Source organism: Saimiri boliviensis, chromosome 1 (genome assembly GCF_048565385.1).
Source record: "Saimiri boliviensis isolate mSaiBol1 chromosome 1, mSaiBol1.pri, whole genome shotgun sequence".
Lineage (NCBI taxonomy): Eukaryota > Metazoa > Chordata > Mammalia > Primates > Cebidae > Saimiri > Saimiri boliviensis.
Window position 1 is genome coordinate 144,903,765 of NC_133449.1, and position 17,022 is coordinate 144,920,786.

General features: G+C 41.9%; 1 protein-coding gene and 1 non-coding gene across 6 annotated transcripts in view; both read left to right on the forward strand.

Annotated features, from left to right (window-relative positions):
* The window catches only part of PHLPP2 (PH domain and leucine rich repeat protein phosphatase 2), a 77,310-nt gene that overhangs the window by 13,263 nt on the left and 47,025 nt on the right, over positions 1-17,022 (forward strand). For all 5 annotated transcript variants that reach the window (XM_039479099.2, XM_074405875.1, XM_074405878.1 and 2 more), the window contains exon 3: positions 8,273-8,406. In XM_039479099.2, the coding sequence (XP_039335033.1) occupies positions 8,273-8,406 (134 nt within the window). The remainder of the gene's footprint in view (positions 1-8,272; positions 8,407-17,022) is intronic.
* On the forward strand, positions 12,341-12,479 carry LOC120362220 (small nucleolar RNA SNORA70). The gene has a single exon (XR_005578180.1). It is a non-coding gene; the product is annotated as a small nucleolar RNA SNORA70 (small nucleolar RNA).

Below are 17,022 nucleotides of genomic sequence, written 5' to 3' on the forward strand. Positions count from 1 at the left end.
TCTCTTGACCTCGTGATCCACCCGCTTCGGCCTCCCAAAGTGCTGGGATTACAGGCGTGAGCCACCGCGCCGGGCCTCGGTTTCACTATTTAATCGTGCTCATTTCAAGATCTTTTTTAGATCTCTTACTCAGCTGTTAGTTGTTTACCATCAGTCTTATCTAATCAAGGAAGTAAGTACATTCTTCGTAATAGCCCTTTATAAGATGGTTGACAATCTAAGCCATTTTTTTTTTTTTGAGACGGAGTTTCACTCTTGCTATCCAGGCTGGAGTGCAGTGGCGCGATCTCGGCTCACCTCAACCTCCGCCTCCTGGGTTCAGGCAATTCTCCTGCCTCAGCCTCCTGAGTAGCTGGGATTACAGGCACACACCACCATGCCCAGCTAATTTTTGGTATTTTTAGTAGAGACCAGGTTTCACCATGTTGACCGGGATGGTCTCGATCTCTTGACCTCGTGATCCACCCGCCTTGGCCTCCCAAAGTGCTGGGATTACAGGCTTGAGCCACCGCTCCTGGCCTGCCAAATGGTTGTCATAACTATTGGGAATAGTTATAGCTTATAGGTGGCAAGGGCCATAGAGGCTTATTGAAATGTGTGTGCCAAGGGCCATGGCTCAACCCTGTAATCCGAACACTTTGAGAGGCTGAGGTGGGAGGATTGCTTGGGCTCAGGAGTTCAAGATCAGCCTGGGCAACATGGTGAAACCCCTTCACTACCAAAAATATTAATACAAAAGTTAGCCACGCATGGTGGTGTGCACCTGTGGTGTGCACCATTTCCGTTGCACATGCTGCTTGGGAGGCTGAGGTAGGAGAACCAGTTGAGCCTGGGAGGCTGAGGTTGCAGTGAACTGGGATTGTACCATTGCATTCCAGTCTGGGCAACAGAGAGACCCTGTCTTAGAAAAAAAAAATGTGTGTGGCACAACCCTGTACAGCCAAGGATTGTCCTGCCCCAAAAGTCAGAAACTTTCCCATTAGAAATCACTGAGACCATTTCCCTTTGTTTAATAAATGTGAAAACAGGCTCAGAGGGTTCAGGTTGAAAGCACATTCCTGCAGCTGCCTGGTAATAATAAAAACAGATTGATAGATCGATCTTGTCTCTCAATCTGCTGGTTCTTACAGTTATAATATTTGGCTTGTCTTTTCTAGTGAACTGTTTTGAGTGATAAAAATGACTCATCAGTGAAGGTTGGTGTAATCATTGCGTACTGTCTGAAAAGTTGTTAACAAGATCATTTGTGTTAAAATGGATTGCCCTTTGGCTCGTGGTCATATGCTTTTTTTTTAGTCAGCAGAGTAACCAAGGTTTTTTTAATTTTTTACTTTTTTATTACCAGATGAGAAGAAAAACTAAGATTTCCAAATAGTAGCTATCTTTTAAAATTAGCAGAGAACCAATTGTGTATATGCTATACTATACAGTACAGAAAATAGCACCCTTGGGATTTGGGATGCTGAGTTCTGATTCCCATTTGCTGAGTGACCTCTTTTAAGTCACTAACATTTTGTTTACCATATTTTGAAATTATAAAGGTGGAATGAAAAATCCTGTTTTAGTTTACATACTGAACTGATTACCACTGAATAGGGGAAAAAGAGGTTTTTTTCTACATATTTTTGTACTATTTAAAAATTTTAAAAGATTACATTATATGTTAGAAAATTGGAATATAAATAAATACATTTTCTATACATTTTAAAACTTCTGAAATCAGCATGTATATATTAGAGTTGGTGGTAGGTTATAGTTTAATTGGCAGAAATTTTTTTTTTTTTTTTTTGAGATGAGGTTTTTTGTTTATTTATTTATTTTTTGAGATGAAGTCTCACTCTATCACCAGGCTGGATGGAGTGCAGTGATCTCAGCTCACTGCACCCTCCACCTCCCGGGTTCAAGCAGTTCTCCTGCCTCAGCCTCCCAAGCAGCTAGGACTATAGGCATGTGCCACCATGCCCAGCTAATTTTTTGTATTTTTAGTAGAGACAGGGTTTCACCATATTGACTAGGCTGGTCTTGAATTCTTGACCTTGTCGTCCACCCACCTTGGCCTCCCAAAGTGCTGGAATTACAGGTAGAGCCACCGCATCCAGCCTTCTTTTTTTTTTTTTTTTTTTTGAGATGGAGTCTCACTCTGTTGCCCACGCTGGAGTGCAGTGGCATGATCTGTCTTCACTGCAACCTCTGCCTCCCAGGTTTAAGTGATTTTCATGCCTCACACTCCCCAGTAGCTGGGATTACAGGTGCTTGCTACCACACCTGGCTAATTTTTGTATTTTTAGAAGAGACAGGTAGCTGGGACTACAGGGCACACTACTGCACCTGGCTAGATTTTTCTTTTTTTTTTTTTAGAGACGAGGTTTCACCATGTTGGCCAGGCTGTTTTCAAACTCCTGACCTCAGGTAACCCACCTGCCTCAGCCTCCCAAAGTGCTGGGATTACACTTTGCCCAGCCAGATTTTTCTTTTTTAATGATTATTCTGACACCAGCTGGCTTACTGTTACACAGTTCTGACACCGACTGCCAGGGTTAGTACAGACTTCACAAGATAAAGGGCAAGGTCCCCAACAAGACTGCCCTTCAGACTCCAGGTGCACTTCTGACCAACTGTCTACAAATTTGAGAGTTGCCACAACCCTCTCAGGTTTAGTAGAATAACTTACAGAACTGAGGAAGGTGCTGTACTTAAAATTATAGTTTCAGCTTGATGCAAATCAGAACCAGCCAACTGAAGAGGCACATAGGGTGAGGTCTAGAAGAGTCTCAAATACGGAACTTTGTGCCCTCTCTCAGCGGAATCAAGGCCTGTCACCTTCCTACGGTATTGAACAGTTCATCAACTAGGATGCTCCACGGAGCTTCAGCACAGTGTTTTTATTGGGGTTTCATTATGAAGGCATGACTGGTTGAATCTTTGACCTCATGATTCAACTCAATCTCTAGTCCTGTGTGCTTCCCCAACCAGGTCAGGCTGGCTCAGAGCCCCAAGCCTCTAATCATATGGTGGTTGGTCTTTTCTGGTGACCAGCCCCTGTCCTGAGTCTTCTCATCTCTTAGCATAAACTAGGGGTTGATCTGAGGGGCTCATGAGTAACAAAGACACTCCTATTATTCAGCAAATGGTAAGGATTAGAGTCTCCTCCCAGGAACCAAGGACAAAGACTGGCTGTATTCTCTATTCAGCTGTGGTGTTTAAAAAGTAGTGTACCAGGCCGGGTGCGGTGGCTCACGCCTGTAATCCCAGCACTTTGGGAGGCCGAGGCGGGTGGATCACGAGGTCAAGAGATCGAGACCATCCTGGTCAACATGGTGAAACCCTGTCTCTACTAAAAATACAAAAAATTAGCTGGGCATGGTGGCACGTGCCTGTAATTCCAGCTACTCAGGAGGCTGAGGCAGGAGAATTGCCTGAACCCGGGAGGCGGAGGTTGCGGTGAGCCGAGATCGTGCCATTGCACTCCAGCCTGGGTAACAAGAGCAAAACTCCGTCTTTAAAAAAAAAAAAAAAAAAAAAAAGTAGTGTACCTTTTAAATCATGATATATTAGACAATGAAATAATGGTTACTTTAAAACATAACTTTTTTAGGTTTCTTGGTGTGAATAAGTTAACACGCAAAGTGGCTTGAACTCTCTTCTGCGTAAATTATTTTAACTATATGTAAAATAATTTGGTTTGCCTGAAAAGAAGAACCTAGATTTTATGAAACCAACACAGGTTCCTACCCTGATGTTGTTGTAAACTAATTGTGTGACTCTGAATCTCGTTTTTCTTATTTGTGGAATAAACGTAGTTATGTAATAATTTAACACTTTTAGCATAGTGTCAGATATTAAATAAACATTTGTTGAAGTATTCTTATTGTTTCTATTTGTATTATTATCTGTAGTATTGATTTTACCATTTGCAAATTTTACCTTTATAGGCAGTCAAGGATTGAGTTTTAATCTGAAATTGATGCAGAGCATAGTACTGTACTTTGTTAGGGTCTTTGATTAGATGCGTTTGATTTTAGTAATGTATGGGTTGGCCCCCCACTATTAACTAAAACTTTTGTGAAATGATACTTGGAATGAAATTTACTCTTCTCTTACATATATCTTAACTATGGGGACTGCTTAGAATGACTAATATAGAAGGATACTACTCTTGGCTAAGAGGTATAATCTGCTGTTAATAGCATTGCTGTATCTGTTGGCTGGTTTGGAAGGAAATTACCACATACACATATATTCAAATTTACGTGGATTATAGTAGTTCTTAGAAGCATTCCAAGCAAACAAAAACTGTTACTGCAAAACTATTGTTTCCTTAAAACAGTAGTAGAAGTAGTTCAGATGCTCAGTGGAACTTTGTTGCCAGCATTACTTCTCTCGCACCTGTTTTGCAGTTTATAATTTCCTTTTGATTTGTGAGAGATTACACAAACAGGTAATTACCAGACTATTAAACTTTTGGAGCTTTGAAACACAAAACTGAGCTGTAAGCATGTTACGTTTTTCTCCCCAATACTGTCTACTCTCTTCAGCTGATTACTTTGATGAGTAAATGGAATTAGTTCTTCATTTTACTTGTTTTTGTACTTCTTGAAATATTACTTGTTTACTTAGAAGAAAGAAAATACTTTCTTAGAGTAGAAATGTATGAGGAGGCTGGGCATGGTGGCTCACAACTGTAATCCCAGCACTTTGGGAGGCCAAAGTGAGTGGATCAATTGAGGTGAGGAGTTCGAGACCAGCCTGGCCAATGTGGTGAAACCCTGTCTCTACTAAAAATACAAAAATTAGCCAGGTGTGGTGGTGCATGCCTGTAATCCCAGCTACTTAGGAGGCTGAGGCAGGAGAATCACTTGAACCCAGGAAGTGAAGGTTGCAGTGAGCCGAGATCACGCCACTGCACTCCAGCCTGATGACAGAGCAAGACTCTGTCTCAAAAAAAAAAAAAAAAAAAATAAGGAAAAGATATGTATGAGAAAGGTTTCCAAAGTCTACAGAGCCTTTTTAGGCCAGGAAATTTGATCATGTAAAATAATGTCAGAATTAGGATGCTTCCGTTTCTCAGTTTTCTTTTTTTTTTTTTTTTTGAGACGGAGTTTCGCTCTTGTTACCCAGGCTAGAGTGCAATGGCGCGATCTCGGCTCACTGCAACCTCCGCCTCCTGGGTTCAGGCAATTCTCCTGCCTCAGCCTCCCGAGTAGCTGGGATTACAGGCACGCGCCAACATGCCCAGCTAATTTTTTGTATTTTTAGTAGAGACGGGGTTTCACCATGTTGACCGGGATGGTCTCGATCTCTCGACCTTGTGATCCACCCGCCTTGGCCTCCCAAAGTGCTAGGATTACAGGCTTGAGCCACCGCGCCTGGCCCGTTTCTCAGTTTTCTAGAGAGAAATAGAAAAATTGAGCACATGAGATTTAGCCTGAAAGTATAATTATTTGTAGGTCCTGAATATGTGATCATTATATGGAATTATGGTGTTTAAATACATTAAACAGTAGAGGTCAGGTAGAATTTGTGTTATCTTAGGAAGATGTCTTAGATACCTAATAGAACCTTGATTTCTGAAATACCCCAAAGATCACCTGGCCCAGTTTGATTATTACAGGTCTTTCTTCTAAATTATCTGTGACAGATGGCTCTCCAGGTCTCTCTGAGCAATTTTGAGAAGCTATTTGTTTCATGGTTGAGCAACTCCAATCGTTAAAATTCTTCCTCATATTTAGCTTAAATCTGCCTATGTACCTTCTCATTGTTCCGAGTCCCATTCTTTGGAGCAATACAGAATAAGTTCAATCCGTCTCAACATTTGAAGATCTCTCTATATCCTTACTCTCCTTGTCTTCAAGTTAATCCTACAATTTATTCATATTATGTGGTTAGTTGACCTCTCTCCAGGATGCAGTTTATTAAAAGTCCCCCTTAAAATGTGTCTTTCTCAGAAGAATCCCACCACTGTGCTGGGAAAATGCCTAATGTTATCATAGACAATGAATTTTGTAAAGTTTGATTTTCTTTGGCTAGAGATTAATTGTAATTGATATCTCCACAATCTGAAAAGTTTATTTCCCATTTCTCTTTAATTCAGTCTTTATTTTTTTTTCCTTTTTCTTTTTCACAGACAAGAATAATTCAGTCCTTATTGGTCATTATAGGCTTTTTGTTCTTTGATCATTCCTCCATGTAGCAGTTTGTTCTGAGTTTGATAGTTTCTGGAAGCTATAATACTGAACTGAGCAGTCAGGAGAGGCCAGGTGGTTATTTTATTTTTGTCTTTTTTGTACATCAGTATGATTTCTATTCCTATTTTGTTGCAGTTGTTTATCTTCAGCTTTGCAGTGTTCCATGATATTTTTTACTTCAATCTTGTTGCCAATAGCATTTTCTAGTTCTTCAGCTACACAATGCAGACCTTGTTCATATCTTTTTGCCATGATGGGAAATACATCATGTTTCTTATAGTTATTAATATAATTCTTAAGTTTTCTAAACAGAGTTCTTTAAATGTTCTCTCAGACATTTTGAACACGTACAGGCTTTCCTATGCTTGCTTTTGGTTGTTGTTTGAGATGGGAGAAATATTCTATTTTTATTCTAACTAAAATTGATTCCCATCTTAAAATATTTTAGAATAATAATTGTCAACATCTTATTGAAGACTTACTGCATGTGAAATATTTTGGTATGCTTTTTTTTTTTTTTTTTTTTTTGAGACAGAGTTTTGCTCTTGTTACCCAGGCTGGAGTGCAATGGCGTGATCTCGGCTCACCGCAACCTCCGCCTCCTGAGTTCAGGCAATTCTCCTGCCTCAGCCTGCTGAGTAGCTGGGATTACAGGCATGCGCCACCATGCCCAGCTAATTTTTTGTATTTTTAGTAGAGACGGGGTTTCACCATGTTGACCCGGATGGTGTCAATCTCTATCCGCCTGGGCCTCCCATAGTGCTGGGATTACAGGCGTGAGCCACCGCGTCTGGCCTACTGTGCACTTTTATACTATATAGTGGCTTGTTGTAAGTAAATAAATAAATTTAAAAGTCTTCAGAGTTAGGTACTATTGTTATTCCTTTGATACTGATGAGGATTTAAAACAGTGAGAGTAAATAACTTGTACTGGGGCATGTAGTTGGTAAGTAGCAGGACTAAGACTTGAACCCAGGCAGTTGACTGTTGGAGCCCATATGTTTAGCCATTGTATTCATAACTGTTTGGTTTCTGGTAAAAGCATTATAAAAGAGCCTGACCTCGTGATCTGCCCTCCTTGGCCTCCCAAAGTGCTGGGATTGCAGGTGTGAGCCACTGTGCCCGGCCTCAGTTTTTGCTTTTTAAATATTTTTCAGTATTTTAAGTCTGTAATTTAAAATACAGTGTCACCAGAGGCCACAAGTGATTTCAGGATGTTCTGATTTTACCTTAGCGTTCAATTAGGACCATGTAGTAGAATGATTTTTAGGAAGTTATTTTAAGGTGAATAAATAAATGGAAATTCTCAATTTTAATTTCTAATTTGGTAAATTTCAGTAGATACAACTGCTGTAAACAGAAGCTCTTTGGGATCAAAGTGTAAAGGGGTCTTGACACCAAAACATTTAAAAACCACTTTTTTTGTTTTGTTTTGTTTTGAGATGGGGTCTCACTCTGTCGCCCAGGCTGGAGTGCAGTGGCATGATCTAAGCTCATTGCAGCCTCTGCCTCCTGGGTTCAAGCAGTTCTCCTGCCTCAGCCTTCTGAGTAGCTGGGATTACAAGCGCCTGGCTCCATGCCTGGCTAATTCAAAATATCACTTGTTTAGATTAGTTGTATCATAGAATATTAAAGAAAATCTTGACCTAGGAATGAAAATCAACAGCAGATTTTGTATATTAAGTTACTACTCAGCCATGAAAACGAATGAAGTCATGTATTTGCAGCAACATGTATGGACCTGGAGGTCATTATCTTCAGTGAAATAACTCAGAAAGTCAAATGCTACATGTTCTCTCTTATAAGTGGAGGCTAAATAATAGAGTGTGGGGTAATAGACATTGGAAAAGCAAAAGAGTGGAGGGTGGAATGAGGGTGAAGGATGAGAAATTACTTAATACAATATACATTATTCAGGTGATGATTACACTAAAGGCCTAGACTTCACTACTCAGCAGTATATTCATTTAACAGAATAGCCTTGTACCTCTGAAATTTATACAAATACAAATAAAAGTATTAGAAAATTAAATGAAGCATTTTTATGACTTACCAAATATATATATATTTTTGAATTGTGTAATCAGGAGACTGGAACCTACTGAAAGACCTCTTCAGATCGTTTATGATTACTTATCCAGGCTGGGATTTGATGATCCTGTGCGCCTACAGGAGGAGGCTACAAATCCTGACCTCGGCTGTATGATTCGATTTTATGGGGGTAAGAATTTATCAGTGGCTTTTTATGTTAACTACTTTTAAGTTGATCATTTGTGTCTCTGTCTGCCATCAGCTTTTTCAAAGTATTTTATCAAAAACGAGTTTTAAGCCAATTAACTAATGTAGTTAAAACCAACCAAGCAACAAAAACCAGGAGGTCAGGGATAAGGGAACATTTAAAAATATGAGCCTAAAATATCTTCCCTTTTTATGTTTGCTTTTTGCGCTTGTGTTTTGCTAACCTTACTAGCGTTATTTTATACCTTTGCCAGAATCTTGACTGGATCAAGCTTTAGTAAATTATTTTTTCAAGCTCCTGGTAAAGTCTGAACTTCTGGATAGCTCAAAAATGTTGAGAGTAAGTAGTCATCATTATATACGACTTGACCTTGATGAATATACCTGTCAAATTTGTATATTGGTGAATTTAGTGGGCTTTAAATCTAGGATTTTTGACTCTTCTGAGAAAAATATTTTAGGATGAATTTGAGGAACACAACCCATCTATCACTATAATACTTAGTTAAAAAAAAACAAAACTTGCCAGGTGCGGTGGCTCAAGCCTGTAATCCCAGCACTTTGGGAGGCCGAGGCGGGTGGATCACGAGGTCGAGAGATCGAGACCATCCTGGTCAACATGGTGAAACCCCGTCTCTACCAAAAATACAAAAAATTAGCTGGGCATGGTGGTGCGTGCCTGTAATCCCAGCTACTCAGGAGGCTGAGGCAGGAGAATTGCCTGACCCCAGGAGGCGGAGGTTGCGGTGAGCCGAGATTGCGCCATTGCACTCCAGCCTGGGTAACAAGGGCGAAACTCCGTCTCAAAAAAACAAAACAAAACAAAACAAAACAAAACTTGAAACAGTAACATGCTTCTAATCTGATTGTGGTTGAACCCTAGTTCTTCCTTATGGTAGTCTCCCCTTACCCACAGGGGTTGTGTTCCAAGATCCCTAGTGGATGCCTAAAACCACAGATAGTACTGAACTCTATATATAATATGTGTTTTCCTGTACACACGTACCTATTGATAAATTAGGCAAAGTAAGAGATTAACAATCATAAGTAAGTAAATGTTCTCTCTCTCAAAATATCTTGTACTGTACTTACCTATTTTCAGACCATAATTGATTGGAGATAACTGAAACCTTGGAAAGCAAGACCACAGATGGCAGGGACAGGGAGGGGCTACTGTGTATATTTTTATTCTAAAATGAAAGTTGAACCATTCTTTTGCATTCACTTATACTGCACAGTGGTTCGCTCTGATACCCCTATTTTCCTACCACCACCTGATAAATTAGAGCATACCCAGCATCTTAATATACTATACCCTTAAGAGGATATTTCTAGTACAGTCTAAAAGAATACCAGTTTGTAGTACTACTTAAATTTTGAGGGATCTTTCCAAGAATTAAGCTCTATTGACACAGAGAAACTGGTATAGTTTGAGTGAGAAAATTAAGTTTGGAATGAAACTTTTAAAGTTAATAATCTTTGAAAATAGGCAATAATGGATCTGGCACCAAAAATAAAAGATAGATAGATAGATGGACAGATAGATAGACAAATGAATTAGTTATCTGTTGGCCCTGTAACAAATTGCCTCAAAACTTAGGACTTAAAATGGTAATAAATAATTTTAATATAGTTTTTATGGGCCAGAAGTCTAGGAGCAGTTTAGCTGAATGGATGGTTCTGGCTTGGGTTTCATGAAATTGTACTCATCTTAAGGCTTGAGTGGAGCTGCAAGATTCACTTTCAACACAGTTCACTCACATGGCCTCACTTCCTCACCCCTGCTGGTGGGAGGCTTCAGTTCCCTCTTCTATGGATCTTTCCTTAGGGCTTCCTAAGTGTCTTTACAACATAGTGGCTAGTTTCCCCAGTGAAGAAAGGCACACACAACATAGTGGCTAGTTTCCCCAGTGATGAGACACTTCACAGCATAATGGCTAGTTTCCCCAATGATGAGACACTTCACAGCATAGTGGCTAGTTTCTCCAGTGATGAGACACCTCACAACATAGTGGCTAGTTTCCCCAGTGATGCACGCACATGCACAGAGGCCTCAGTGTCTTTTATGACCAAGCTTCATAAGTCACCTTTACTTTTACCACTTTTTATTTATTAAGAAATGAGTCACTAAACATAACTTCTACTACAGAGGGAAGAATTAGCTCCAGTTTTTGAAAGGAGGAGTGTCAAATAATTTGTGGATCTATTTTTTCTTTAATTTTTAAATTTTCTTTGAGACAGGGCCTCACTCAATTGCCCAGGCTGTAGTGCAGTGGCACCATCATGGCTCACTGCAGCCTAAACGTCCCAGGCTCAAATGATTCTCCCCTCTCAGCCTCCCAAGTAGCTGGGACTACATGTGCACACCACTGCACCTGGCTAATTTTTATAGAGCTGAGGTCTCGCCATGTTGCCCAGGCTGCCCACAAACTCCGGGGCTCAAGTGATTCCTACTTTGGCCTCCTAAAGTGCTGGAATTATAGACGTGAGCCACGATGAGCAACTGGATCTGTATTAAAACTGATGCAGGATATTTTCTTGACCCCTTTATGACACTTGTGACAGGGGTGCCCTATTTACTCAGCCTGCCCTGCTCAACCCCTTGTGGGAGGGAATGCATGGGCAAATGAATGTGGGAACTGGCTGGCTGCTTTTGCGCTGGTGGGAACAAACCATGTTCACTGGGGTCTGTCATGCTCCATCCTTTGTGGGCCATAGTGCATAGGAGAGTGAGTGCAGGAACTGGCTGCCTGCTTTAGCACCAGCAGGAATAAACTCCATTCAGGCCTGTGGCAGCATCCAAGTGGGACTATTGGTGATCCCAAGACCCCAGAGGATGTGTTATAATGCTTTCTTAGCTCTGTCATCTGCAGACAGCAGTGTGTTACCAGCTTGGTGGGCCCTTTGCCTTGTTGTGTAGGACAGCTCCGTCCACCAATGAGGGCAAAAGGCCAATGTGGCAGCCTTTTGAATACTGGCACTTGGTGCATCCTGAATTCTTGTCTGGTGCCCAAGAGGAATGAGGTCATGTGGACAAATTGAAGGATGGTGAATGTGGGGAATTTTATTGAGTGATGAAAGCAGCTCTTAGTGAAGAGGGGAGCTGGAAAAGGGATGGGAAGGGCAGGTCACTTTCCCTTGAAGTCAAGTCTCTTCTCTGCCTCCGTCGTCTGAAGTCTGGTCACCTCTGCCTAATGTCCAGCTGCTTCTCTTCTCTACTGGCTGAGTCTGGGGTCTTTATTGGCACAGGATGGGAGGCAGGGTGTGCCATAGGTAGTTTTTGAAAAGATAATAACTCAATTGGTGAAAAGATATTACTCAGAAAGAACCATTCAGTGGAGAGCAGACACACAGGGATGGAAATTCTCACTTTGGGTCACAGGTTTCAGTCTTTTCGGCTTGAAGGTGGGGTTTTGCTGGGGACCAGCCCCTGTCTGCCTAGAATTTCTCTGCCTCCTGCCTCTATCAAAACTATCTTAGAAAATATGCTTCCCTCTCACCTTTTTCCACCAACTACCCAGTTTCTGAAACCAGACACAACTACTTTTAACTGAAGGAAAGACTTGAATTCTCTTTGAAGTAAATAGCTTAGTAATTATCTTTAAATCTTTTATGTGTAGAATTTTTGTTGAGTCAACTTAGTTGGAATATAGTGTTAATACGGTCAGGTCATAAGGTCCTAAGTGCAAACCAGTTAATGTTGTGTTCCCTGGTTATCAAAGGATGCTAGATAGTGTCCCAGTCAACCATTACGCAAATGCCAGTTATCAGTCTTGCTATAGAGGGAGTGGGGAGTGGGAAGTGAGTGGAATGACTCTCTGAGTTCAAATTCATAAGCTGTGGAAAGAACATTTCACTAAAGTCAAGTTGAGTAGGTAGCATGAGCAATCGTGGAATTAAGAGAGCATATAAATCCTCTGCAGCCAGTTGAGCTGACTGAGTTCCTTTCCTCATGGGGGCCCAGTGTGCAGTGGCTACAAACAGCAGCTTCTTTGGTAGTATACTCAGCCTGTTTCTTTTTTTTTTTTGAGGCGGAGTTTCACTCTTGTTACCCAGGCTGGAGTGCAATGGCGCAATCTCGGCTCACCGCAACCTCTGCCTCCTGGGTTCAGGCAATTCTCCTGCCTCAGCCTCCTGAGTAGCTGGGATTACAGGCACACGCCACCATGCCCAGCTAATTTTTTGTATTTTTAGTAGAGACAGGGTTTCACCATGTTGACCAGGATGGTCTCGATCTCTTGACCTCGTGATCCACCCGCCTCGGCCTCCCAAAGTGCTGGGATTACAGGCTTGAGCCACCGCGCCCGGCCCAGCCTGTTTATTTTATGGATTGCTCTAAGGGACCTTGGAGACAGGCCTTTCAGATGTATGTTCATGTCCTGACTTTGCACTATTCTTAATCTGGGCTCCAAACAGGTGTGCAAGGTGCCTTTGGAAAGCCCTAGGACAGTGTGGCCGGAGTTCACATTGGGCAAGTTATGTTTATCCCCACCAAGCTGCAGAGCAAGGAACATGTGATTGATGCCCTATGCAGGGCCAAGTTGAAGTTCCCTGGCTGCCAGAAGATCCACATCTCTAAGAAGTGGGGCTTTAACAAGTTCAATGCAGATGAATTTGAAGACATGGTGGCTGAGAAGCAGCTCATCCCAGATGGCTGTGGGGTCAATTGCATCCCTAGTCGTGGCCCTGGGAGGGCTTCCACTGTGCTGCCCCCTCTTAATGCTCACCAATGCCCCCTCTTAATGCTCCTACTTCCTGTCCACCTAAAAAAAAAAGAGAGAGAGAGAAAGAACAAACCCCTTACTTGCATCGGAGTAAGTGTCATTTAGAGGGTGTGATTTGTGAGGGAAGTTGTAGCTCTGGGACTGTATAGCTCAGGTAGCACACAACTCCCTGCCTGAACATTTCTCTGTGTACTGCATTCTCTGGACACATTGATAAAACAGTTTTGTCAAAAGAACATAAATATAAACATCAGAAACGAGACAAAGAATTAACATCGTATGTTTCCATTCATTTAAAGTTCAAAAAACAGGTTAAACACAGCCATATTATTAGGAAATGTATGGCAATACTATTGTTAATCAAAATCTGTTCTTTCATAATAACCAAATTGTAGTGGGGCATATAACTGCCCAGCTATAGCCCATTTCCCAGCCTCTCTTGCAGTTAGGTGTGTCCATGTGACAAAATTTTCTTCCATGGTATGGAGTAGACTTGATGTGTGCTACTTCTGCCTGGTTCCTAAAACCCCTGGTGTGTGCTTCTCAGTGCTTTTATGCTCTTTTCCTCTATGGTGGGCTAGGATGGCAATAATCAGAGCAATATTAGAAGTCAAGTGTGGAAGATGGCAGAACGTGAGTTTCTTTTTCTTTTTAATTAATTAAATTAATTAATTAATATATTTTTGAGACAAAGTCTTGCTCTCTCACCCAGGGTGGAGTGCAGTGGTGCCATCTGGCTCACTGCAACCTCCACCTCTCAGACTCAAGTAGTTCTCCTGACTCAGCCTCCCAAGTGATTGGGGTCACAGGTACCTGCCACCACACCCAGCTAATTTTTGTATTTTTAGTAGAGACTGGTTTCACATGTTAGCCAGGCTGGTCTCGAATTCCTGACCTCAAGTGATCTGCCTGCCTTGGCTTCCCAAAGTGCTGGGATTACAGGTGTGAGCCACCACTCCCTGCCAGGCTTTAAAATTTTTACTAATCTGATGGATAAAATGATGGTCTCTTTGTTTAAATTTTTTTTTTCCAAATCACACTGCCGTGTGTGTACCTATGCAACAGTCTTGCATGTTCTTCACATGTACCCCAAAACCTAAAATGCAATAAAAAAAAAATTTTTTTCCCCTTACTACTAAGGTGGTTGAGAATTATTTCATATTGTTATTGGATCTTTTTATTTCTTCTTTGAGTTACTGATATTTTTGTACATCTTTCTGTTCCTCATTTTTCATATTGATTTCAAGGACTTCTACATATATTCAGAACATATATCCTTTGGGTACTATATTTGTGACTCAATTTTTTTCCAGCCTGTAACTTTTAATTTTATTTATTACTTTTTTTTTTTTTTTTTTGAGACGGAGTTTCGCTCTTGTTACCCAGGCTGGAGTGCAATGGCGCGATCTCGGCTCACCGCAACCTCCGCCTCCTGGGTTCAGGCAATTCTCCTGCCTCAGCCTCCTGAGTAGCTGGAATTACAGGCACGTGCCACCATGCCCAGCTAATTTTTTGTATTTTTATTTTCTTTTTTTTGAGACGGAGTTTCGCTCTTGTTACCCAGGCTGGAGTGCAATGGCGCGATCTCGGCTCACTGCAACCTCCGCCTCCTGGGTTCAGGCAATTCTCCTGCCTCAGCTTCCTGAGTAGCTGGAATTACAGGCATGTGCCACCATGCCCAGCTAATTTTTTGTATTTTTAGTAGAGACGGGGTTTCACCATGTTGACCAGGATGGTCTCGATCTGTTGACCTTGTGATCCACCCGCCTCGGCCTCCCAAAGTGCTGGGATTACAGGCTTGAGCCACCGCGCCCAGCAATTTTTTGTATTTTTAGTAGAGACAGGGTTTCACCATGTTGACCAGGATGGTCTCGATCTCTCGACCTCGTGATCCACCCGCCTCGGCCTCCCAAAGTGCTGGGATTACAGGCTTGAGCCACCGCGCCCGGCCCTATTTATTACTTTTTATTGTGCATACGTTTTAAAGTTGTATTTAGTCACTACTTTTTTATTTTTGAGACAGCATCTCACTCTGTCTCCAGGCTGGAGTATAGTGGCATGATTCAGCCCACTGCAACCTCTGACTCCTGGGTTCAAGCGACTCTCCTGTCTCAGCCTCCCAAGTAGCTGGGACTACAGGTGCATGCCACCACGCCCAGCTAATTTTTGTATTTTTAGTAGAGACAGGGTTTCACTATGTTGGCCAGGATGGTCTCAATCTCTTGACTTTGTGATCTGCCAGCCTCAGCCTCCCAAAGTACTGGGATTACAGGCTTGAATCACTGTGCCTGGCCTTTAGTCACTGTTTAGTCAATATTTATATATATATATATATATATATATATGTATTTTTTTTTTTTTTTTTGAGATAGAGTCTTGCTGTGTCACCCAGGCTGGAGTGCAATGGCATGATCTTGGCTCACTGCGATCTCCGCCTCCTGGGTTCAAGAGATTCTCCTGCCTCAGCCTCCCAAGTAGCTGGGATTACAGTCGTCTCCCATAGTGCCCAGCTAATTTTTCTATTTTTAGTAGAAATGGGGTTTCATCATGTTGGTTAGGCTGGTCTCGAACTCTTGACCTCAGGTGATCCACCTGCCTCAACCTCCCAAAGTGCTGGGATTATAGGCGTGAGCTACCACACCCAGCCAGTCAATTTTAAAAATTATTTTATTATTTTTGAGACAGAATCTTGCTCTTTCACCCAGGCTGAGTGCAGTGGGTGATCTTGGCTCACTGCAACTTCTGCCTCCTGACTTGAAGAGATTCTCCTGCCTCAGCTTCCCAAGTAGCTAGGATTACAGGTGCCCACGCCAGGCTAATTTTTGTTTTTAGTAGAGATGAGGTTTTGCTGTGTGGGCTAGACTGGTCTCAAACTCCTTGCCTCAAGTAATCCAACCACCTGGGCCTCTCAAAGTGCTGGGATTACAGGTGTGAGCCACTGCACCTGGCCAGATTTTTTTTGTTGTTGTTTTTTTGTTTTAGTTTTTTTTTTTTTTTTGAGACGGAGTTTCGCTCTTGTTACCCAGGCTGGAGTGCAATGGCACAATCTCGGCTCACCACAACCTCCGCCTCCTGGGTTCAGGCAATTCTCCTGCCTCAGCCTCCTGAGTAGCTGGGATTACAGGCACGTGCCACCATGCCCAGCTAATATTTTGTATTTTTAGTAGAGACGGGGTTTCACCATGTTGACCAGGATGGTCTCGATTTCTTGACCTCGTGATCCACCCGCCTCGGCCTCCCAAAGTGCTGGGATTACAGGCTTGAGCCACCGCGCCCGGCCTCAGATTTTTATTAATATACATATGTGATGTATTTTGCTAGCTGATAGTGAAGTTTTCTGTCACTGTTCTTCTCTGGAAAATCAGAGATGTCTAGAAATTGGAGAAGTCTTTGTGAAAAAGCTGTGTTTGAGTTGGTTCTTTAAAAACTGAGTGTTTCCACAAGCAGGAATGAAAAAGAAGGCAATGGTGGGAGATTAGAAATTACATTGCATGTTTGTGAATCACAGTTAGTTTGAGTCCAGATTGTTTTGGGCCATGGGTGCTCCATCAGGAGTTTAGCCATCATTTGGCAGATGATAGCAGAAAGTGATGGGATACAAGTGAGCCCAAGGAAGACAAATCTGTTGCCAGTGTGGATAGTGATTTAGATGTGAATTAGTAAGGATCTGATCTAGGGATTAGAAAGGAATTGTTCATATGAGAGACTTTTTTGAAAGAGTAATCACTAAGACTTGATGGCTGATTGAAAAGGGAAGTTGAGAAAGGGAACCCAAGAGTTGAAGCTGCTTCTGAGGTTTTAAGCGTGGGTGACTTCAGGAGATGAGCTTGGATTGTGAGAAGGAGCTGCTGTTGTGCAGGGATGGGAGATGGAGG